Here is a 20,933-nt window from a genome sequence, read left to right on the forward strand (position 1 = left end):
AATCAGCCACCGGCCTGAAGCATCTGAAAAACTTTCAGATTCACAGACCAGAGTTTACAGACTTCATTTAGCTCAAAGGCAAGTCTAATTAGTCTCTCTGAGTGATTTAGCTGCTCATTTGGAAGGGGGGGGATGGAGTAAGCTAAATTGTTTGAAATTATCCCTAAAGGGCACTGTAAATCAAGTGTTAATGAGTGATCCTATGCAAAGGGCCACAGTAACTAAATAAAATAGTCAAGGTGCTAAGCGATAACATTCATTTTGTTTTCAATAATTTAACAAGTGTGGTTTTCAAGCCAGAAATATTTGCAAATGAAACCTCCATCACACACACCCCCTCACCCAAATGCTAGGCAAGATATTGAATGTCATGAATTCCCATTGACTTCAATGGGAGTTGAAGGTGCTGGGGTGTTCAGCATCCTTCAGGAACAGAACCATGATGAAAGAGGAACATTCACAATATGAATGAAAGAACATGCTAGTGAATCCATATCCTTGTTCCTTCCCCAGAGCTCACACAAATATGCTGTGTCATGGTTCACTAATCATGTGGTGGGTTTATATATGAGAGAGAACAAAAGGAACAATTTAATACAAATCTACGACAAATCTTTAGACAGTTTTATTTCAATGGGTTACTTTTTTTCCCCTCAACTGAGTTTCATTATAGGTCACATCTGTCACACGATTGCGTTCACCAACCTATTTTGCAGTCAAATTCAATGCAACATGTTTTCAGATGTTCAAACAGTGATGTGGAATGGGAAACACCATCACACTATGAAAAAAATACAGAACAGGCCCAATTCTGCAGTCCTTATTCCAGCAAAGATCTCTCTGGGAATGAGTTCTGTGAAGGGGTGTTAGTGTAAAAACAAAAAAACAAAAAAACAAGGTTCATTTATTTTAATGGCTGTTTTGCATCAGTAAACACAGAGATTTGGCTACCTGTTTTTAAAATCTAGCTTTCTCTCTGTCACATTTTCTTTTAATCCTCTCTCGGAGTATGTATTCAACAGGTTCCTGGAGCTTTTAGCAGTCTAAACAAAGCTCGATGAAGCCAGTGCATCCAGTACTCAGGTGGAACATCGTGCAGAGACAACCTGGAGAGCAGGACGTTGGACATAACCTGGAATGGTATCTGGAACCTTCTAAAGTTTAAGTTGAACATTCCACAGCAGAAGGTTCAATGTTTACTTTCTTCTTAGCTTCTCAGGAGCTCACAGTTGTACAAAGACTCTGGAAAGTGCAACAGGGTTTCTGCCTCTATTGATTGTCAGTGAAGCCACACAATACTGAACTGTTTTCCCTGCTCAAAAGGGTTGGATTTTTAAAGATCTATGCAATTCACGGTAAAATCACATTCCGTTACTTTATTTTTTGGCTGCATATAAAATGCAAGAGAATCCCTGCAAAAAAAACAAAAAAGGCATCACTAATAGAAACATTTCCTGAAAATTTTTATCTTTAAAGAAACAGGAATTGCAATCAGTTTAAGCGATTAAATTATTTTTACCAGTAGCAACAGAAACATTTAACGATTCAATCCCAGGCTGCAACATTCTTCCAGGAGGGATGATTAGCATCCTGTGGCACAAACTTCGTGTCTCCAAAGATAGCCCATACCCTTCATTCCCTGCAGAAAAAAGATATTGTATGGGTATGTTCATGCATTTGTGTCGCCAACTTCGCACATTTTCACAACTCTGATTTATGAATAAAACCGTCAACAAATGCCTTTTTAAAATAAAACCAGAACACCCTCCTGACAAATGCTGACTCACAGGACTTGTCCCATTGACTTTGATAGGACAATATACATGATCAAGAGTAGTTTTGCAGGATCCAGCTGTTAAATTGAAATCGGAGGTAACAAATGACAGCAATGTATCTAGTTTTCCTTACTGGCCCATTTCAACCTATCTGGATTTGTTTGTGGAGGTCTAGGGAGTTTCTGAGCCAGTGCTAATACCTTGCGCTTCTGCAGCACTTTCATTACAAAGCCTCATAACACCCTTTCAAGGGCCAGGGGAAATCCTTCCCTATTCTCAATGTACAGCAATGCACAGTTGACCAGGCACATTACAGGAGGAAGCTTCATAGTGTCCAATGCTGGAAGCTGGATATAGGGGTTGATGGACCAATGGTCTGATCTGGTACAGCAACTCGTTTGTCTCTATTGATATTGACTTGTTCAACTTTTCCAGTAGACGGTACTACCAGCTGGGTGCAACTCGTGAACACAGAGAGTTTAACCAGAGGCTTCAATTGATTAGTTGCTAAACCATCCAACAACCCTAATATGTTTGACCTGATACACTAGTGAAGCAGAGTAGAAATCTATGCCAGGTCATTAGTAGTAGTTTGGCTTGTATTGTCACAAAGGAAAATGGAAAGGGAGCTGCTTAAAACAATTCCACTTGTAGACAAATGAATACAGAAGGCCCAGGCTAACCCCAGTACCATCCCCCTACCTCGGACTCCAGATCAGCTCTATTATCAAAAGGTATTTTCATGTTCATTATTTATCGAGCTCCACAGGTGCACCTGGTACAGTTTAGACAAAGACAGAATAAGGTCCCTCGTCTGCAGCCAACAGAATAGATCCATGGAACAGGAAGCCACCCCTTTCTGAGCCTTGCCAAAAAGGGATTGTTAACTGGCCATCTCTACTGCATTTTAGACTTATTACTCTAGAACCTAGCAGCTGTCCTACATGCTGGAATTGTCTCTGTAACATGCCTGCAAGCCTCCATCTTCTGATGCTGTCACCAAATCATCTCTCCAGTCTTTCTAAGGTACTTATATTGCCACCATTGCTGTACTATCTGAGGGCCTCAGTCTTTAATATATTTATCCACTCAACACCCCGGTGAGATAGGGCAGTGCTATTACTCCCATACTATGGATTGGAAACTGAGACACAGAGCAGCTAAGATGACTTGTCCAAGGTCACACAGGCAGTCTGAGGCAGAGCTGAGACTCAAACCTGGCTAGTATCCCAACCACTATTGGTGGGAAAAGCAAGGATTTCACCTTCCCTTCTACTTTTTCTTGATTTGATACAGAAAAGTTTTATAACTTCAAGCAACATTCGTCTCATTAGCCTTTTGCGCTCATATTCTGGTGTGTTCCTTCAGCTTGGGACAACAGCTATTGTCAGAGATGTCATGTTTCATGGAACACTCCCTTTCTCTCACTGATAAGGGTCTTATGATTCCCAATAAAAGCAGCAATTTTGCTTCCAGCTTTTACAAAGCTTTTTATGGCCTTAGTCGCTTAAGATAATTAGAACCCATAAATTCAGGGCAAAAAGACTTGCAGACAGAGAATGACGTGGGAGGGAGTGCTGATGGAATCAGATAAAATAATACAAGATGCTAGTTTATATTGCTGCACAAAACATTTACCACTTTGGCTCTTTGACTTTAATCTCATAGTTTTGTCTCTCAGAGTGCAGCTGAAATGCAATCATTTAATTATTTCTTTCTGACTGTAATATTGTTCAGGGTGTGGCCTGATGATTCGGAGGCTTGACAGTGGGATGTAGAGCCTTTCATCTCTAAGTTAGGATTGGCTAGACGGGATCAGACCATGGTCCATTTAGTCAGGAGTGAAAGTAACTTAAAGGACTTACTAGAATTGTCAGGAGGCCCGGGCCCTTTAAATCGCTCTGCCGGTACGGTTGGCTGTGTACCGGCTCCTGCCAGTACTCCGTACCAGACCAGACCGGCTTACTTTCACCTCCGCATTTAGTCCAGTATCTCATCTCCATAGTGACCAGCACCTGACGCTTCAGAGGACAGTGCAAGAAACCTCCTACACCACATAGTTAGAACTTGGCTTACGCCATGAAGCATGATGTTGAATATCACGGCCAGAATTTATGTTATCATTAACTATTGTAGCGTTGGATGTTGACAGCTCAAATCCAGCCAAAATAAGCAGCGACCAAAAGATGATGGTTGTTCAGTGGCCTGTTAAAAATGAATTTGATTGATCTAAGTGGACAGGTGTCCAAATAAACAAAACCACAGTAGGTACCCTTATTCCCAGACTCAGCACCCATGCCAAGAACTGAAAGGATATGCAGAGCTGGCAGGACAGGAAAGGGAGTTAATCCTATCCCGGCCCATGCAGAGACCTTCAGTCTCTAGAGAAGTCAATCTGTTGCCTTAGGCATTGACTTTGCACACAGACAACATTAAGAGATATTGTTCAGATCATTCTCTTTGGCAAGCGAGCAAGCCTGTAGCTGACTAGGATGCTGGAAAGGCAAATTCAAGTCTGTAACACTTTTCTTATAAGACAGTGTGTGGGAAGCTTGCTTCCACACTAATTTATTGCTGCTCTTCTCTGTTTGCTGCCACAGGTACGCTACATATTTAGATCTAGGACATTTCTTCAAACAACTCCAGTATCACACAACTCCATAATGTTCAATTTTCTTTTCAGTGAAGAGTTAGTGCTCAGTAGAGAGTTGAAGTCATTACTGTTGTAAGGTTTGGGAACTCTTCTCATGCATCTACCAATCAGCCTCCGGTCTCCCCTGACAAAAGAATATTTGGACTTTTTCCTGGAGAAATCTCTCATAATTCAAGGTAATGACATTGCTGTCACTTTCGCTCTCTTCCTTTCTCTTGCTGTTGTCATCGTTTCTGGTATGTATTTCTTTGTGGTCCATCATCTGCATTGCCAGCCTTTCTATTCCCTTTGTAATATAGTGCCACACATCTTGTAGAGATGCCAGATTTGCTGTGTTGTCTTGTCAGTATTTCCTGGAGTTCAATAAACATTTTAATTAAAGAAATGTCTTCAGAGCCAAGTAAATGGTAGTATCAGGCAGGATTACAGCCCCTCCATGGCCGATCGTCAGCATGACATTACCCTTCAGTGCAATGGTTCAAACCACCTTCGTTGCCTGCTGACATGAAGCAGCAAAAAGGGCTTCCAAATATGCATTCCTGGATGATTCTGCAATGTTTCTTACTTCAGCTGTAACGTCCACTTGCTTCTCTACCATTCAGACCATATAAACTCAAACATTTCTCCATAAAAGACACCATCTTGGCAAATTCACTGCAATCACCTCCTTTATCTGCTTAAGATAAGTTTGGGGGGAGGAGGGATGTGCACTGCTCAGGGGTCAAGTAACAAACTAGAGTCGCTCCAAATGAGAAGAAGGTTGGAAGTGACCAAAAGTTAATATTGTATCTCCATGGCTCTCAACCTTTCCTGACTACTGTACCTCTTTCAGGAGTCTGATTTGTCTTGCGAACCCCAAATTTCACCTCAGTTAAAAACTACTTGCTTACAAAATCTGACATAACAATACGGAAGTGTCACAGCATACTTGCGGAAAAATTGTTTACGTTCTCATTTTTACCATATGATTATAAAATAATTCAATTTGAATATAAACATTTTACTTACATTTCAGCATATAGTGTATAGAGCAGTATAAACAAGTCATTGTCTGTATGAAATTTTAGTTTGTACTGACTTTGCTAGTGTAGCCTGTTGTAAAACTAGGCAAATATCTAGAGGAGTCGATGTACACCTCTGCGTACCCCCAGCGGTACACATATCCCTGCTTGAGAACCACTGATGGCTGTTTGGTAGCCACCTGTGTGGAATGAGCAGCTAGATCCTATATCTGCTGGGGCAGCTGTCCACATTATCAACTCTGCCCATGTAATGGACACTCTTGTTGGCAATCTCAGTACAGCCCAAGCCTGAATAGCATGGAGACTTACCTGCACCCATCACCTTAGAAATGCCATCATGTACCTGTCTGAGCACTTACAAATTTAGAGCCATGAACACTGACCTCCCTGGCCACTACAGCTTAAGAGGTGACATCTCCATATCACGCACCTTCACCCCAGTTAAAGTTTTGCAGCGTACCATACCTAATACTAAAACAGTGGGTTTATTCCAGTGAAACTCTAAGCAGCTGATGACGGGGACCTTATCCTCAACCTCAGATTTGCTGACTGTTCCTATGACTTCCCAGCCTTCTTCAGTTTTAGCCTTAGAAAGAAAAGGGGACAAAAAAGAAAAATATGATTCCAGGTTCTTTAAATTTATAAGAACAATACATACACATATAAGCTTTTAGATTTTCAGCACAAACATGCAACTAACCTACTTTGTTTCTTCTGGTTTGTTCGTTTTTTAATACATCTAGGTCTTGTTTACACTTAAAAAGTGTACCAACATAGCTATACCGGCAAAACCCTGCAACTGTAGCGATAGCTTGCCACAGTTTCAGGGTAACTGCACCTGTAACCTCACCCCCGTGGGCCACTCCAGAAGTTCCCAGTCAGAGCTCTGGGAGGGACCCTTCTCCCACTCCCTTCTGACCGGGGATTTTTAAGGCTGGACAGCTCCCTGCTGTGACATCCCCAGCAGACCAGCCTGCAGCTCTTTTTGAGGGCTATGAACAGTGTATTCCCAGCTGTCACAAGTTACCACACAGCTCTTTCCAAGCACACACACATTTTCTAAAGGTAGAAAGAATTACAGAGAAAACATACAGAAAACAGTAAACAGATTTAAACACACACGAAACATACCAGGAATTACCCATCAGTCTTATGAGGCCCTAGGAGGCCAAAATCTTTCCAACCCTTCCACAGGGTCGGGATCCCTCTTGTCCGTTCGCTGGATCAGTTCAAACCCAGCCTTTTAATACCAAAATCCCTTTCTTTGTCTGTTGGTTTCTGGGAAAACCCATTTGAACCAGCACATGCAAACCTCCCAAGAGGGTGGCACCTCTCTGGATGTGTTTGCAACCTAAGTGATTCACTTTAATCGAACTCCACTGTTTCCAGTTCCTGGAGAGCTGTGGTAACCCTCCCACATAGTCGTATATAAATTTAACACAATGCCCCCAAAGATACGGCATGGGGTTGCAAATATCTGTCACATAGCTTATCCCAGCAAAAAAGTGCTTTTGCTGGCATAACTTATTCCAGGCCGGTGAGCAAAATAAACTATGTTGGCAAAAGGAATTTTTTGCCACTGTAGCTGCATCTCCACTAGGATTTCTGCCAGCATTGCTAAATCCTTAAAAAAAATATCACACCTGTAACCAATACAGCTACACCTGCAAAACCTGAAGTGTAGACCTGTCTTAAGAAGCCCAAACCAAAATTTTCAAACTTGGATGCCTAAAATTATGCCCTTAAATATGCAACCTGATTTTCAAACACTCTGAGCACTTTCAGCTTCCAATGCCCTTATCTAACTAGTGGGCCAATTCTGCTTCCCTTACTTTCGTTGAGTGGCATCTTAGAAGACTAGTAATCCCATTTTATTTGACAAAATCTCAGTACAGGTGCCTTAATTTGGCCAGGGTCCCTTTAACTAGAAAATCCACTTTAACAAGAGTCAAGTTACTGCTTCTTGCCAACCTCATTTCCTGTGAAATCTGCACTTTTTACATTAGACTACATTAAATTTACACTCCTGTGATGCCACAGGTTAGACTGACCAATCTGGGTCCAATTAAATGGACTGCAGCAATGGCCCCAAATGTTAATAAATTGAGCTTTATAGTAACACGGTGATTCTTCCAGGTGTTTCAATTAAATATCAATATCTTTTATGTGCTTTTTATCTCACCAGCATCCAGAGCGCCGGCTGCCATAGATCTATGGTGGGGCTGGAGAAGGTTTCCAGCTTTGCACTGGATGGAAGGGGGCTAGACATCTCGGTACCTCTCTGGTAGTCAAAATAGGATATGCAGGGAGGAAAATACTGACTGCTTGGGATCTCCACCAACAAACGTTGGTCCAATAAAAGATATTACCTCACCCACCTTGTCTCTCTAATACTTTGGGACCAACACAGCTACAACTACACAGCAAACAAGTGTGAGCTCCACAGGCATTTCTGTAACACCAAGTCCATGCAATTCACTGGCCTCCAAACACTCCTCCAAAACTGATCAGATACTCTCTCTAATGAGAAGTAAGGATGCCAACTTTCTAATCACACAAAACTGAACACCCTTGCCCCGCCTCTTCCCCAAGGCCCCGCCCCTGCTCCCTCCATCCTCCCTCCCTCCATCGCTCACTCTCTCCCACCCTCACTCACTTTCACCAGGCTGAGATAGGGGGTTGGGGTGCAGAAGGGAGTGAGGGCTCCGGCTGGAGGTGTGGTCAGAAATGAGGGTTCAATATGCAGGAGCAGGTTCCGGGGTTCCACAAGGGGTTGGGGTGCTGGAAGGGGTGAGGCTCTGGCTGGGGGTATGGGCTCTGGGGTGGGGCCAGGGTTTGGGGTACAGGAGGGAGCTCTGGGCTGGGGCTGAGGGATTCAGAGTGTGGGAGAGGGCAGAGGGTTTGGGTGTGGGCTCTGGGAGGGAGTTAGAGTGTGGGTGGGAGTTCCGACTTGGGGCAGGGAGTTGGGGTGCGGGCTCCAGGAGGGAGTTTGGGTGTGGGAGGGGTCTCAGGGCTGAGGCAGAGTGTTGGGGTGCAGGAGGGTATTCGAGGTTCAATGGGAGCTTTTTTTTTGTTTTAAGAGTCTTTTCAAAGCCTTCTTCCCCTTCCATGGAGTCATTCATCAGAGGCTTCATTATGGAGCTCAAAACTCCAGATTCATTTTGTAGCTGCCCCTCCAACAAGGTTCACAGCATTCACAGCATTTCAACCCACCCCGTTTCTCTTTTCCTCTACATTTTAACTGCTGCACAATGCTGCCCTCGTGTGACCAGCCTCTGAGCAGCAGCCTGTAGCTGGTGGTGCATAAGACAGAGAAACAATGCGCAAACTCAACAGAGGTATGTCTGCACTGCAGCTGAGAGCGAACCTCCCAGCCCAGGAAAGACAGACAGGCGCTAGCTCCACTCAAGCTAGCTCACTAAAAATAGCAATGTGGAGGTTGCAGCATGGGTGGTAGCACGCACTAGCCGCACAATTATCAGCTTGTCTGACCCAGTGGATCCACGCTAGGGTGACCAGATGCCCCCCGCTTTTATAGGGACAGTCACGATTTTTGGGTCTTTTGCTTATGTAGGCTCCTATTACCCCCCAGCCCCATCCCGATTTTTCACACTTGCTGTCTGGTCACCCTAATCCATGCTCATCTGGTGAGCCCATACCACTGTCCATGCTGCAATGTCCACACAGCCGTTTTTACTGTTCTCACTTGAGCCCTCCCCAGTGCACCTGTCCACCTTGGCTGGGAGTCTTCCCTCCCAGCTGCAGTGCAGACATGCTCCTAAAGGCGACTGCAGAGCTGCCTACTTGCTCTGGGCTCAGTGACGTGGCTGCTTCAGTTTCTTTCTCTCAGGCTCCTTAATAACTTCACAAAGGCTTTTGTGTATCAGCTAACACCCCTTCTCCGGATCTGGTTTATTAATACCAAGTTCTAGAGGGAACAAACCCCCTGCTGAAGCTTGTCCTTCACCACGCTTGGTCTCTACACTCTAGCCTCTCTAGCAGGTACTAGCTCTTGCACTTCCCAGGTCCTGTGCCTGGGAGCTAAGAAGAGCTGTGCAGACCTACTCACACAATCCTCCTGCACCCTTTTTAACTTCCCCCTCAAAAAGCCTGATTTAGCCGCATGACCTGCCTGTCATGTGACATTATCATTCTCTCCACCTGTTAAGTGTCACGGTGGGGCTGGGACCCATCTCCCCTTAAAGGGTCAGTCACACTGTGACAGGTGTAGGGTACAAATTTCAAAAGCATCTGAGTGACTCATGAGCCTAAATCCCATTTTTCAAAGTAACGTAAATCCCTGAAAATGGGATTCAGTTGATTCTGAAAACTATATCCATAAGTTACATCAATATTAGATCTGTTCTCTATGCACATTTAGGGGGATTTTCAGAAGCACATAAGTGATTTAGGACCACACATGCCATTGACTTTCAACAGGAGTTGTGTTCCTAAGTGACTTAGGTGCTTTTGAAAATTCCCTTTGCTCTTTAAGGGATATTTATTCAAAAGGATTACAGGGTGGTTAGTTCAAAAGCATCAACCCTGACACCATGGAAGCAGGTGCCTTTATTTGTTTCAGTTTATAAAAATGTTCCTATATGAAGCATTAAAATGTATACCCATTGATACATGGAGAGAGCTACTCACTCGGCCCTGCAATGCATTTACTGCAACTTATTTACTGATTTTAGCTCCCTTAGAAAGCAGACACTGCACAGTCTCCTTTGGCTTGAACCACTGTCTGCAACCAGTGGGGAGTTCTCCCACAGACGCCTTGGGCCAAGGCTGTTACTTGTCTAAAAACAGTTTGGGATTTTTATCTAGTTAGATTGTAAACTCACTGGGACAGGAACCATCTTCATGTTATATATTTGTACAGCACCTAGCACAATGGGGCCTTAATCCCTGATTGGGGTCATAGGCACCAACACAATACAAATAAATAATTAAGTGTCTGAACCAGATTCTCATGGCTGAGGAGAATCAGAATAAGTGGCAGTGCTGTTATTGTTCAGCTAATACATGGTATGGAGGCCTAAAGTAAGCAGTTGATACATATTTATTTTAAATTCCCTTCGCTGTTTAAGGGATATTCATGCTAAAAGGTTACAAGATATTTAGTTCAAAAACATTAACCCAGGCAAGTGCCTTTATTTACTTGATAGATAAAGATATAGCTTATAACTATAGATAGTAAGTGAAACTGGGAGCTGGGTGCCATTTGTGCCTTTGAAATCTCTGTGATCAGGGATGTGTGTAACAGCCTATAGCTGCGCACCAAATGTTGTAAAAAGGTGATCTCCCCTACTGACAGGCCACACGATCTAGCTGGTGAGATGACCTGAAAGTTCTTGGGACCTTTAGTGGTAAAAGGACAAAGAAAAAAAGAAAGAAAGCTGGGCTCTTCTACCTTCAGAAATCTCTGGAGATTATCTGTGCTGTATACTTCCAAAACCTCCATGGCTCCAGCGCTTGCTTTGCTCACCGTAGGAGTAAGGGGGCAGCTGTGAGTAGAGAAGCCAAGAAAAATTCCATGTTAAAACAAAGCAAAACAAAACCCCTGAAAAACTGTTTTTGCTAGCTCATCCGATTGCCTTCACGGCTCACTTTAAATCAGTTTACAAATGATTCTCCTCACTTTATAGATGCACTTTCTTATAGGGAATGGGAGGTTTTGACAGGAACACAGGGATAAGACTGGAGGAGCACTTTTGAGCACAATTAACACCAAGACTAACTAAAAATGGTAACAAAACAAAACTTCTCATCAAACCAAGTTTAAATACCTCTGGCTATCTTTATATGTACCTACTGCACTGGTGACTTCTTCCCGTTGTTAAAAATCTGTGTGAATCCTAGCCTTGCATACATGAGACCCTCCTGCCACACACCTGTATCAGCAGGGCTAATCCCGTTTGCCTCCCTCAGCAGAAGCTGTTCAGAAGGCAGGGAGAAGCAAGCATCCCTCCCACCATCACGGGCCTCACAAGGCTTCTACACTGTCCTCCTTAAAATCACATCTGCTGTGATGCCTACAATGCAATAGTTACGCTGCTGGTCTGCTGGGACCATTGCTCATCACCCTGCTCATAATCCTCTTGCTATTCCCTTGTGCTCCCCATGTCTGTCCATCTCCACCTGTTGTTTCTCATCTTATACTAGACTGTACTTTCTTTAGGGCAGGGATTATCTTTATGGTATTTGCATGTCCAGTGCCTAGCACAGTGGCACCCTGCTCCCTGACTGGGGCCTCTGGGTGCGACCTTAATAGTTCCACTACAAAATAATCATGTTCCCTCTGCATTAAAATATATCTTCAAAAAAACACACAGTGGTGGAGTGGCTCAGCAAATGATATTGAACAGAAAAGCACAGCTCAGAGGTGCAAGAATGCATTCATCCCTGGAGTGAGAACAGCAGGGACCCGGCCAAATGCTTGCAATCCTGCAAGCAGCAGTCTTGCACTTTTGAATCTAGAGGCAGAGTGACTAGAATAAACAGACCATGGAAAGAAAGAAAAAAACCTAGGGTAGAAAAGAATTCAGGGCTGTTCTGACTAGCAGTACCTGTGCCTTTTTAATCAAATTATACACTCCACTTAGGAGCTGTGGACACCTGGTAATCTGCTTGGGTGTGTGTTTGTGCACAGCACAGAACTGAGCCCAGGACAGAGCTGAGAATAGAAGCCAGGTCTCCCCAGACCCGTGCTCTATCCACTAGGCCATGCTGCCTCCCACATGCAGAGCTTCAGCAGCCAGTGTAGTTTCTATATCTGTTTGGTGCATGCTTTGGGGGTCATTTGGGGTAAAAGGAGCTATACAAATTTGCAAGATAGTAACATCCTTTGGAAGACAGCGGTAATGTGAACAGGAAACCCCACCACAGAAGCAAAGCATAAAATTTACCTGTCCTTTTGGCTGGTCACCACTCTGTCAACTCCTAAGAAGTACGCGGAACGCAGCACTGCACCCAAATTCATAGGATCCTGTATCTGCTCCAGCACCAGCCAAATCAGCTGTGTGCCCAGACCAACCTGGGGAGCTTCAGCTTCTTCCAAGCTGCTAGGATGGAGAGGAGTGGCCTCTAAGCAAACTCCCTGGTGGACTCGACCTTTGCAAAGAGCATCCAGCACCTGCCTTCTGACATGGTGCACGGGGACCCCACAGGCCTTAGCTCGTTGGGCAAACTCTTCCATCACAGGCCGTGCACAGCTGCTGTCCGACTTGAGGAACAACTGGAAAAAGTCCCTCTTTGACTGTGAGAGAGCCAGGGAGCAGGGCGCAATGCCAAACAAGATCTCCGAACCTTTGGTCCTTTCAATGGACATAGGCTTTGGCATTGGTCTTTTCTGCTCTTTTGAAAAGTCATCCTCTCTCAGGTTCCTAAATTCCTCACTGGAAGATGCAGCCTGCTCAGTGCTTCTCTTTCTAGACTTCCACTGCCACCGCAAATTCTTCTGAGGGGTGAGGCCTTTATAGCTTTTGGGAGGAGGATGTGATTTGGGGATCACTCGTGCAGCAGCATCCCCAACTCCCAATACTGGAAGCTCGTGGCTGCTGTGGTGGTGTGAATTTCCTCCATTCCCAAACCCTGTGGGTGATGAAGATTGCGATGGCTCCTTCTCCTGAGCCAAAAAATGTTGGACTGCCCGAAAATGACTGTTGCAACTAAAAGGAAATGAAAGTCTTGCAGCTTTCCAGATGTTGAACTTAAAGATCTGCACCATCACCACCACAAAGGCCATTCTACCATTCAAGTCTCCTCCGTCGGAATGGCTATCCCTTGAAAAAGGAGATAATGGGCTAGTTATGCAATGTGGGTTAATATCCCACTAATATTTACAATTTTAAAACATGCTTATGATCAGAAAAAGGACTATTTACAAATGGAAACCTTACTCTTAACTTCCACTCTACTCTCTGCCTGTGTTCCAAGTCATAGCTGCTCTTTGCTGACTAAAACAAGTTTTTAATATTAGCCTAATATGCTCACTGGAGAATGAGCTGGATTCCATTCTGGCTCATGCATCACAAACAGAATTAGCTAAGTTCAAACTGCAGAATCTTTCACTGATGGCCACATGTAAGCCACACAAAGTGGCCCGCTTGACTCTCAAACTATAGTAAATACTCTGGGCCAGATTCTGAGCTGGTGGAAACTGGTTTAGCACCATTCAAATAGAAGATGCTATGCCAATTTAGATCAGTTTATGATCTGGTCCTCTATTTCACCACTCCAGCCCACCTCAACCTCTGGCCAATAACATTAACTCATAGTCATGGTCAAGAATGTTCCCTGCATGATTTTCTTTTAAATACACATCTATATACTGCAAGCATTTCTGACTGTATCAACAGACTTAAGAAGCCATAGGTTGTGCCATATGAGAGAGTATTTCATAGATTTGCAATAAAGTTGTCATATTGAGTATTACCTGTCTACATCATATATTATTGATGATCTCCATGAAGGAAATATACAGAAGAATATACATATTATTTACAGTGATAAACTCAACTAGCAGAACTTGTTCACACTGAATATAGTCTACTTTAGGTTATTATATGGCCCTCATTGTCATACTGAGCACCTTGCAAAGTGTAACATATTTATTATCACAATACCCTCATGAGGTAGGAAAGTCCTTTTCTATTCTGGGCTCTCCCACTGGCATACTGGATGACCTTGGCCTAGTCACGTCCCCATTCCATGCCTCAGTTTCCCCATCTGTAAAATGGGGGCTAATGACTCCCCCCCTTTGTAAAGTGCTTTGAGATCTACTGATAAAAGCGCTAGATAAGAACTAGCTATTATTATTATCCCAATTTTCCAGATGGGGAACTGAGGCACAGAGAGGCGAAGTGACTGACTCAATGTCAAACAGGAAGTTTGTAACAGAACAGGAACATGACGCAAGGTTTCCCACCTTCTAGGCTTGTATCCTAACCACTGGACCATCCCCATTCCCCTCTTGGCCACAGCTTTATTAGTCTAATATATTGCTACAGAGACAAAAACAATAAGCAGGGCTAAGCACCAAGTCTGCAGAGATCCTCACTGCAAAACTTCAGGCATCTCCAGTGCTTGCTGGGGTTGCAAACCAGAGCACCAAGGCACTAGTCTGCTGTCCAGCCGCCTTACAAGAAGATGGAAACAAACAGCCTCCGGGGTGGGGTGGGGGGTGCGGAAGACGAGCGGGTTTTAGGGCTGACAGGGGCGGGACTCCAGAGCGCTCCCTTCAATCCCCAGCTCTGCCACGGGCTTCTTATGCGGCTCTGACTGGGCGAGTCCGAGTCTCTCTGCCTCAGTTTCCCTTGTGTAACAAGAGGATACGCAGGAGATGCCCAGCCAGCGCCGGTGACGGGGGGCGGGTGAGTCCGGTAGAAACAGGGCCCGCTCTGGGGCAAAGGAGAACGGGACCCGCCGCCAGGCTGCCGCGCGGGGCTAACGCTTTCCGCCCGCCCGAGGCGGGGGAGGCGGGTTCGGCTCAACCCCCCCCCGGCGGGAAACGGAGTTTTGCGGGGCTGGAAAAGCCCCCGCGCGCGGCGGGGAGGAGCCGTTACCCGCGGGCTCTGGCTGGGGGAAGCGAGCCGGGCCTGGGCGCCGGGGGCGAGACACCCGGGAGGCAGCACCGGGGGGGGGGCGGGGAAGCGGCTCCAGTCTGCTCAGGCTGGGGGAGGGGTCACCCAGACCCCCGCCCCCGCCCCCTCGGTAGCAGCCCGAGGTGGGGGGGGGGGGCGACTGAGACTCCCGCGCGCCCCCCCCACTCCCCTACCTCACACTCCACTTCCGGGTCCGCGCGCCACCATAGAGAGGAGGGGACAGAGGGGCCGCCCTGCGCTGCAGCGCCACCTGCTGGTTAGGCGCTGTCTGGTGCGGAGCGTGCCCGCGGGCGCCTGGGGTCACTCAGGCTCCAGCAGGTCTCTAGGGGCAGCTGGGCAGGGCCCAGGGGCCGCAGTGCTGGAGCTCAGCTGCGCCCTGGAGGTTGCCCCGGGCGACCAATGCGTCCTGCATGCCCTGCAATGTGCTGGCGCAGCCCGAGAGCGCCGGTGCACGCCCCCCAAGGTGGTCTCCCATGGCGGGGTGACCGTGCATGGGCCCTGCAGTGGGCCGGTGTGTGCACCGTTCCCTGCAGATAGCCATCTCCCAGAGGAGTGCCTCCTACCCGGCAGGGCGTCTGTGGGCCCGTTAGGGTGACCAGATAGCAAGGGTGAAAAATCGGAGCAGGGGATAGGGGGGTAATTGGCACCTATATAAGACAAAGCCCCAAATATCGGGACTGTTGCTATAAAATGGGGACATCTGGTCACCCTGGGGCCCACCCCTGCCCGGCAGCTGTGCCCGAAGGCTGGGAATAATCATGCTGACTCCGGCAGATGCTCAGGACCCATGGCTGGACTATCAAAGTGAAAACAGCGCCTTGGCAGCATGCACTGAGAGGAGAGACCTTGCCTGGCACCTGCAAATTTGCCTTGCTTGCCACGCTCAGGAAAATTCCCCCCACACACACACACCACACAATCTCACGATGAGCACAAGCTTTTGACTCCAACCCACCTACTGTGGCTTCAGTTGCACACTAAATGATTCCACGGCCTGAGAGAGAAGCTTCTTTTGTAAAGACATCATTTATTATGATGATTTTCTATCCTTTATTGTATGTATTAGTTTGTATTACAGTAGCACTTTGAGACCCCAACGGCAATCAGAGCCCCCTTGTGCTAGGTGCTCTGAGACAGTCTCTGCCCCAAAGAGCTTCCATTCTAAATAGACAAGACAGCTAAAGGGGAGACGGAGGCACAGAGAGGTGAAGGGACTTGCCAAGGTCACTCAGCAGAGCTGGGAGTGATATCCAGGTCTCCAGCTTTGCTGATATTTTCTTGGAAAATGTAACTTCTTGGCAATTATTACTATTATTGTAAAGCGATGCATGTCTTCAGAAATTCCCAAAGACAGGGACCAGCTCTTTATCTGTCCTAGTTTGACACCTCGATATCATTTCCCCCACTGTCAAGTGAACCTCGGGCATGGGAGAGAATGGGCCAAGTTGCTAAAGATGTTTGACTCCTTGGTAGCCAGCAGAGGGAGCTTGGCTTCTACTAATACACAGAAACCCTCCTGATGAACAATGTTAAAATCCAGTTAGGGTAAAGAGATGCTTGACAAGGCTGACAATATAAACAAATCTTACAGAGCCAAATTCATCCCAGGTGTAATTCCATTGGCTTCAGTGAAATCTGGCTCAGTCTTGTGCTTGAAAATGCATATTTAAAAGTGCAGCTTCTTCTGCTGAAGACCAAATGTCTCAGCTCCGCTCAAAGAAAAAGCTGCAACAGTTTTAAAATGCCAGCTCGTGGCTTGGGCGTGGCCTGCTGCTAAAAGCACAGTGATGATGGACTAAGGTTGCCACTTTTCAGACCTCCGGATTTGCCATATCCTGATACAACATTGCATGTTAAATGATCAGGTGAGGCTGTATCATGACGTCAGAAGGTGGTGGCATCACATACTGATACAATTTGGTGACACAAAAAGAACAGGAGAACTTGTGGCACCTTAGAGACTAACAAATTTATTTGAGCATAAGCTTATGCTCAAAGGTGCCACAGGTACTCCTGTTCTTTTTGCAGATACAGACTAACACGGCTGCTTCTCTGAAATTTGGTGACAGAGACCTCATCTACAATAGAAAGTTGTACCCTTTAATAAACCAGCATAGGCAAGCAGTGGAACCTTCCTCACGTGGATTCAGTAGAAAGGACCTCTATACTGGTTTAGCTATTTTCATACAGGAAGGGGAATAACTATACCAGTTTAATGCAACTTTATAATGGTATAATTCTACCTAAACTACAGTTATAGCAGGATAAATCACACCCCTAACAGACATAGTTATATTAGTACAACTTCCAAGTGAAGATCTACCCCTAGTGTCATTTGAGTCACAAAACTGTTACAGTATCAGAGGGACTGGATATTGTGCTACAAGCTGAGCTTTCAGGATGTGGGATTGATTGGACAAAATCTAGGCTGCCCCACAAATTCTGTGATACATGGCAGGTGTGTGCCCACAATGTGCCATCCTGCTCTCCTGCCAGTTTGCGTTCTCTGGCACTCGCAAGCAATGCACATCCTGCTTTCCGACGCTGAGAAAACAGAGCGACAGCTGGTTATGTACAGTCACAACCTTGTGCTCGGGATACTTCTACAACAATAATACTGTACGTGGACCTTCCATCCAAAGATCAGGTGGAGCATTGAGGAGTGGGATGGGTGTACATGGGGGGGGGGGGAAGAGAGTTAAGTGTTTCTTTCAGTGAGCTGAAGGAGCCTGGAGACAGATTAAGGGTTTTGCTCTAGATTGCTGTTGTTAATAACTCGTTATAATTAATGATGGGCTCGTTAGAACATTCCCACAGGAGCCCAGGGTCTGCCTGACGCACTTGCACCCCCAGTAACAATCACCTTCTGATGAGTGCCCTGTCTGCCTTTCCCTCTAGGCCATGTTGTTTAAATATTACGAGAGGGCAGGGAAGTGACTCTCCTCCTATCTCTAATAATCAAAGATATTTGAATAAGTCCTTACAGCAGAGCTCAGTATGTAGAACTAGACTCAACATAGGCAGAGAGCTCATGGAAGGAGCTGTCCTACAAACACTCACAGTCCCAGTCCCCCTGGGCTGCATTGTTGAAAACAGAAGCAAAGTCTGTATTTTTGCTAGTCATTCACACCCCCCTGTTGCGCAGCCAGTGGAGCAGCTGTCCTCGCAGCACTGCTGAGCCCTTGTGGTGCCCAGACGCAGGCTGGGAGGATCCACAGAAAGAGCCATCATAGGTTCAGAGCTGCAGACTCACTTTGTTTTCTCCTCCAGGACAGGAGGTTCTAGAAATAGAAGGAATCTTTGCACGCTGACTGCAGTGCCCTGGGGACATCGCCCTCTGGATTTCTGCTACAGGAACAGACCAAATCAATCTTTGCTGCTGCCTTCTCCCCGCAGCTTACTTATGATGTTCAGTGCAGTTAAGGCTGAGGCTGCAGCATATAATGATTACAAATAACCTAGCTGGGCTGAGGGCCTGGAAAGGATCCATTCTATCCCCTGGGATCTGTTTTCTTGATGGTTCTGCCTATGCACGTTTCACAATTGCTTATGCTGCATTCCAAGGCACCACAGGAGGACATAATACTCCACATTTCTTCATGGCTCCTAGTCAGGGGCATCTGACATGTTTTCTTGTGTTATATTTATTACATTTGCTATTTCTTTGGAGAGAGCCCACCTGTCGGTATAACTTATGTCACTCAGTGGGGTGGGTTTTTTACGCATCGGAGTGACATAAGTTATACCAAAGTGCTAGTGTAGACATACCATAGACACTGATGTCCAGTAGTTGGCCAACGATATGGGACTCAATTTACCCCTCTGTAAAATGAGTATAATACCATTTACCTAGGTGTTGTGAAGCTTAATTAATGCCTGTAAAGGACTTTGATGATGTGAAGAGAGGCAACACCAGCTAGAAGAACAAACCCAGTTCTAATCCTGGCCCAGCCACTGACTGACTTGGCCATCTCTTTTAACCTCTCTGAGTCTCATTTGTTCCATCTGTATTATGGGAACGGTACTACTTGACTCTCTGGGATGTTTGGAGCATGAACTCATGTTTGTACAGTACTTTGAACGTGGAAAGAGTGAGTGTTAGTTTTTGTAATAACACACCAGGGTTAGGCAACCTATGGCACACGTGCCAAAGGCGGCACGCGAGCTGATTTTCAGTGGCACTCACACTGCCCGGGTCCTGGCCACCAGTCTGGGGAACTCTGCATTTTAATTTAATTTTAAACGAAGCTTCTTAAACATTTTAAAAAACCTTATTTACTTTACATACAACAATAAGTTTAGTTATATATTATAGACATAGAAAGAGACCTTCTAAAAACGTTAAAATGTATTACTGGCATGCGAAACCTTAAATCAGAGTGAATAAATGAAGATTCGGCCCACCACTTCTGAAAGGTTGCTGACCCCTGTAATACACTACCCACAGTGGGCATAAAGGCAAATGTACTTTCATTGATTGTGTGTGTTCAGAACCAGCAGCAGCTTGGCTGGTGTATGTACACACTTCAGCTCGCAAGCTGCACTTCTGCACCAAGTACTTAGATCCAGATCATCAAAGGCATTTAGGCACCTAACTCCCATTTCCCACCCCACACTGTCCCAGTGCCCAGGCTCCCGCCTGAGGTCAGAAGTTTACACAGCAGTGAAACAGCCCCGCAGCCTGAGCCCTGTGATCTCAAGTCGGCTGGCATAGGCTAGCTGCAGGGTTGTCTGTGCTGTGAAGACACACATGACTGCACAACATGGTCATAGAAGGTGCTATTCTGTTACACTTTGCCTGTGACCCAGAGACAACACATGCACCACCCAGGTGGAGTAGAGTTGTGATTGAACCAATGGCAAGGTAACAGAACAGAAGAAAACAATTCCTTGGCCTCAGCTTCGCAATCTGCAACGTAATAGCACGTTAGGCTGACTATCGGGCTGGTGGCATTGGAACCCTGCCACTTAGTTCTTCTCTTTACTCCACATAAAAAATATTATTAGGGACGGATAAGCGCTCTGTCTCCTTAGAAAGCCCTTATGGGCTATTTCAGCTGGGATGGGAAGTGCCTGTTTGGGAGCACAGACCTTTAACGCGCCTTGAAATAAATCAGATTTTTTTTCCCCCTCGGCTCAATTAAATAGCAAAGTGGCTGCAGCGATAATGAAACTTTTTTCTACATCATAATGAATTTTTTGGCTTTCGCCATCAAGTGTCAGGGGGTGTCAGGAGCTATCTTCAGACTGCTTGGCTCTGGGCGCCGAGATGCGTATGGTCAGAGGCATTCAGTCCTGCACAGCTGTGCTTCCTCGGCCAGCCTCCAGCTGGTGTAAATCAGCATTATCGCCATTGTTTTCAATGGAGCTATGCTGATTTACACAGGCAACTTGCGCATGACTCCCCTAAACAGAGCCAGTGTTATCTCTCCGCATGTGTACAGTGAACCCTGCACAAGCCACTTTTATTTAGACAATCTCCTTTCTTAAGAGACTGCCTTCCAAGCCGCTGGGCCCACAGCAATGCAGCTCCACCCACTTCAGTTCAGTACCGTTAGTTCTTATTATTCGTATTACCACAGCACCAAGGAGTCCCAGTCATGGACCAGGAGCCCATTGTGCTAACTTAATCTAGGACTTTCTATCCTGAAGGATCTTCAAGCTCTTTAGAGTAGCATTTTAGTGGTAATGTCCACTGAAGTCAGTGGCAAAACACCCACTGTTTTCAAGGAAAGCAGTAACAGGTCTTTAGTTTGAACCAGCCCTATCAGGCTAGATGCAGGAATTCCTGGGTGAGAGGCTGCAGCCTGTGTTGTGCAGGTCAGATCAGATGAGATGATCATAAAGGTCCCATCTGGCCTGAGAGTCTATTAATTCT

The 20,933-nt window shown here is 45.8% G+C and overlaps 1 protein-coding gene across 2 annotated transcripts; it reads right to left on the bottom strand.

Annotated features, from left to right (window-relative positions):
* Positions 1-586: 586 nt before the first annotated feature.
* On the bottom strand, positions 587-15,312 carry MRM1 (mitochondrial rRNA methyltransferase 1). 2 transcript variants are annotated; one of them, XM_044994330.1, is made up of 6 exons: positions 15,229-15,312; positions 12,359-13,234; positions 10,864-10,957; positions 5,916-6,036; positions 1,520-1,639; positions 587-1,412 (listed from the first exon to the last, which is right to left on the bottom strand). In XM_044994330.1, the coding sequence occupies exons 2-6, from the start codon at positions 13,195-13,197 to the stop codon at positions 1,372-1,374; spliced, it is 1,215 nt and encodes a 404-aa protein (XP_044850265.1). In that variant the 5' UTR covers positions 13,198-13,234; positions 15,229-15,312; the 3' UTR covers positions 587-1,371. The 2 variants fall into 2 exon arrangements, with proteins under 2 accessions (XP_044850265.1, XP_044850264.1); XM_044994329.1 differs by lacking the exon at positions 15,229-15,312 and adding an exon at positions 14,491-14,943 and having other exon boundaries at positions 588-1,412.
* Between the last annotated feature and the right edge of the window lie 5,621 nt (positions 15,313-20,933).

Source organism: Mauremys mutica, chromosome 19 (genome assembly GCF_020497125.1).
Source record: "Mauremys mutica isolate MM-2020 ecotype Southern chromosome 19, ASM2049712v1, whole genome shotgun sequence".
Classification (NCBI taxonomy): Eukaryota; Metazoa; Chordata; order Testudines; family Geoemydidae; genus Mauremys; species Mauremys mutica.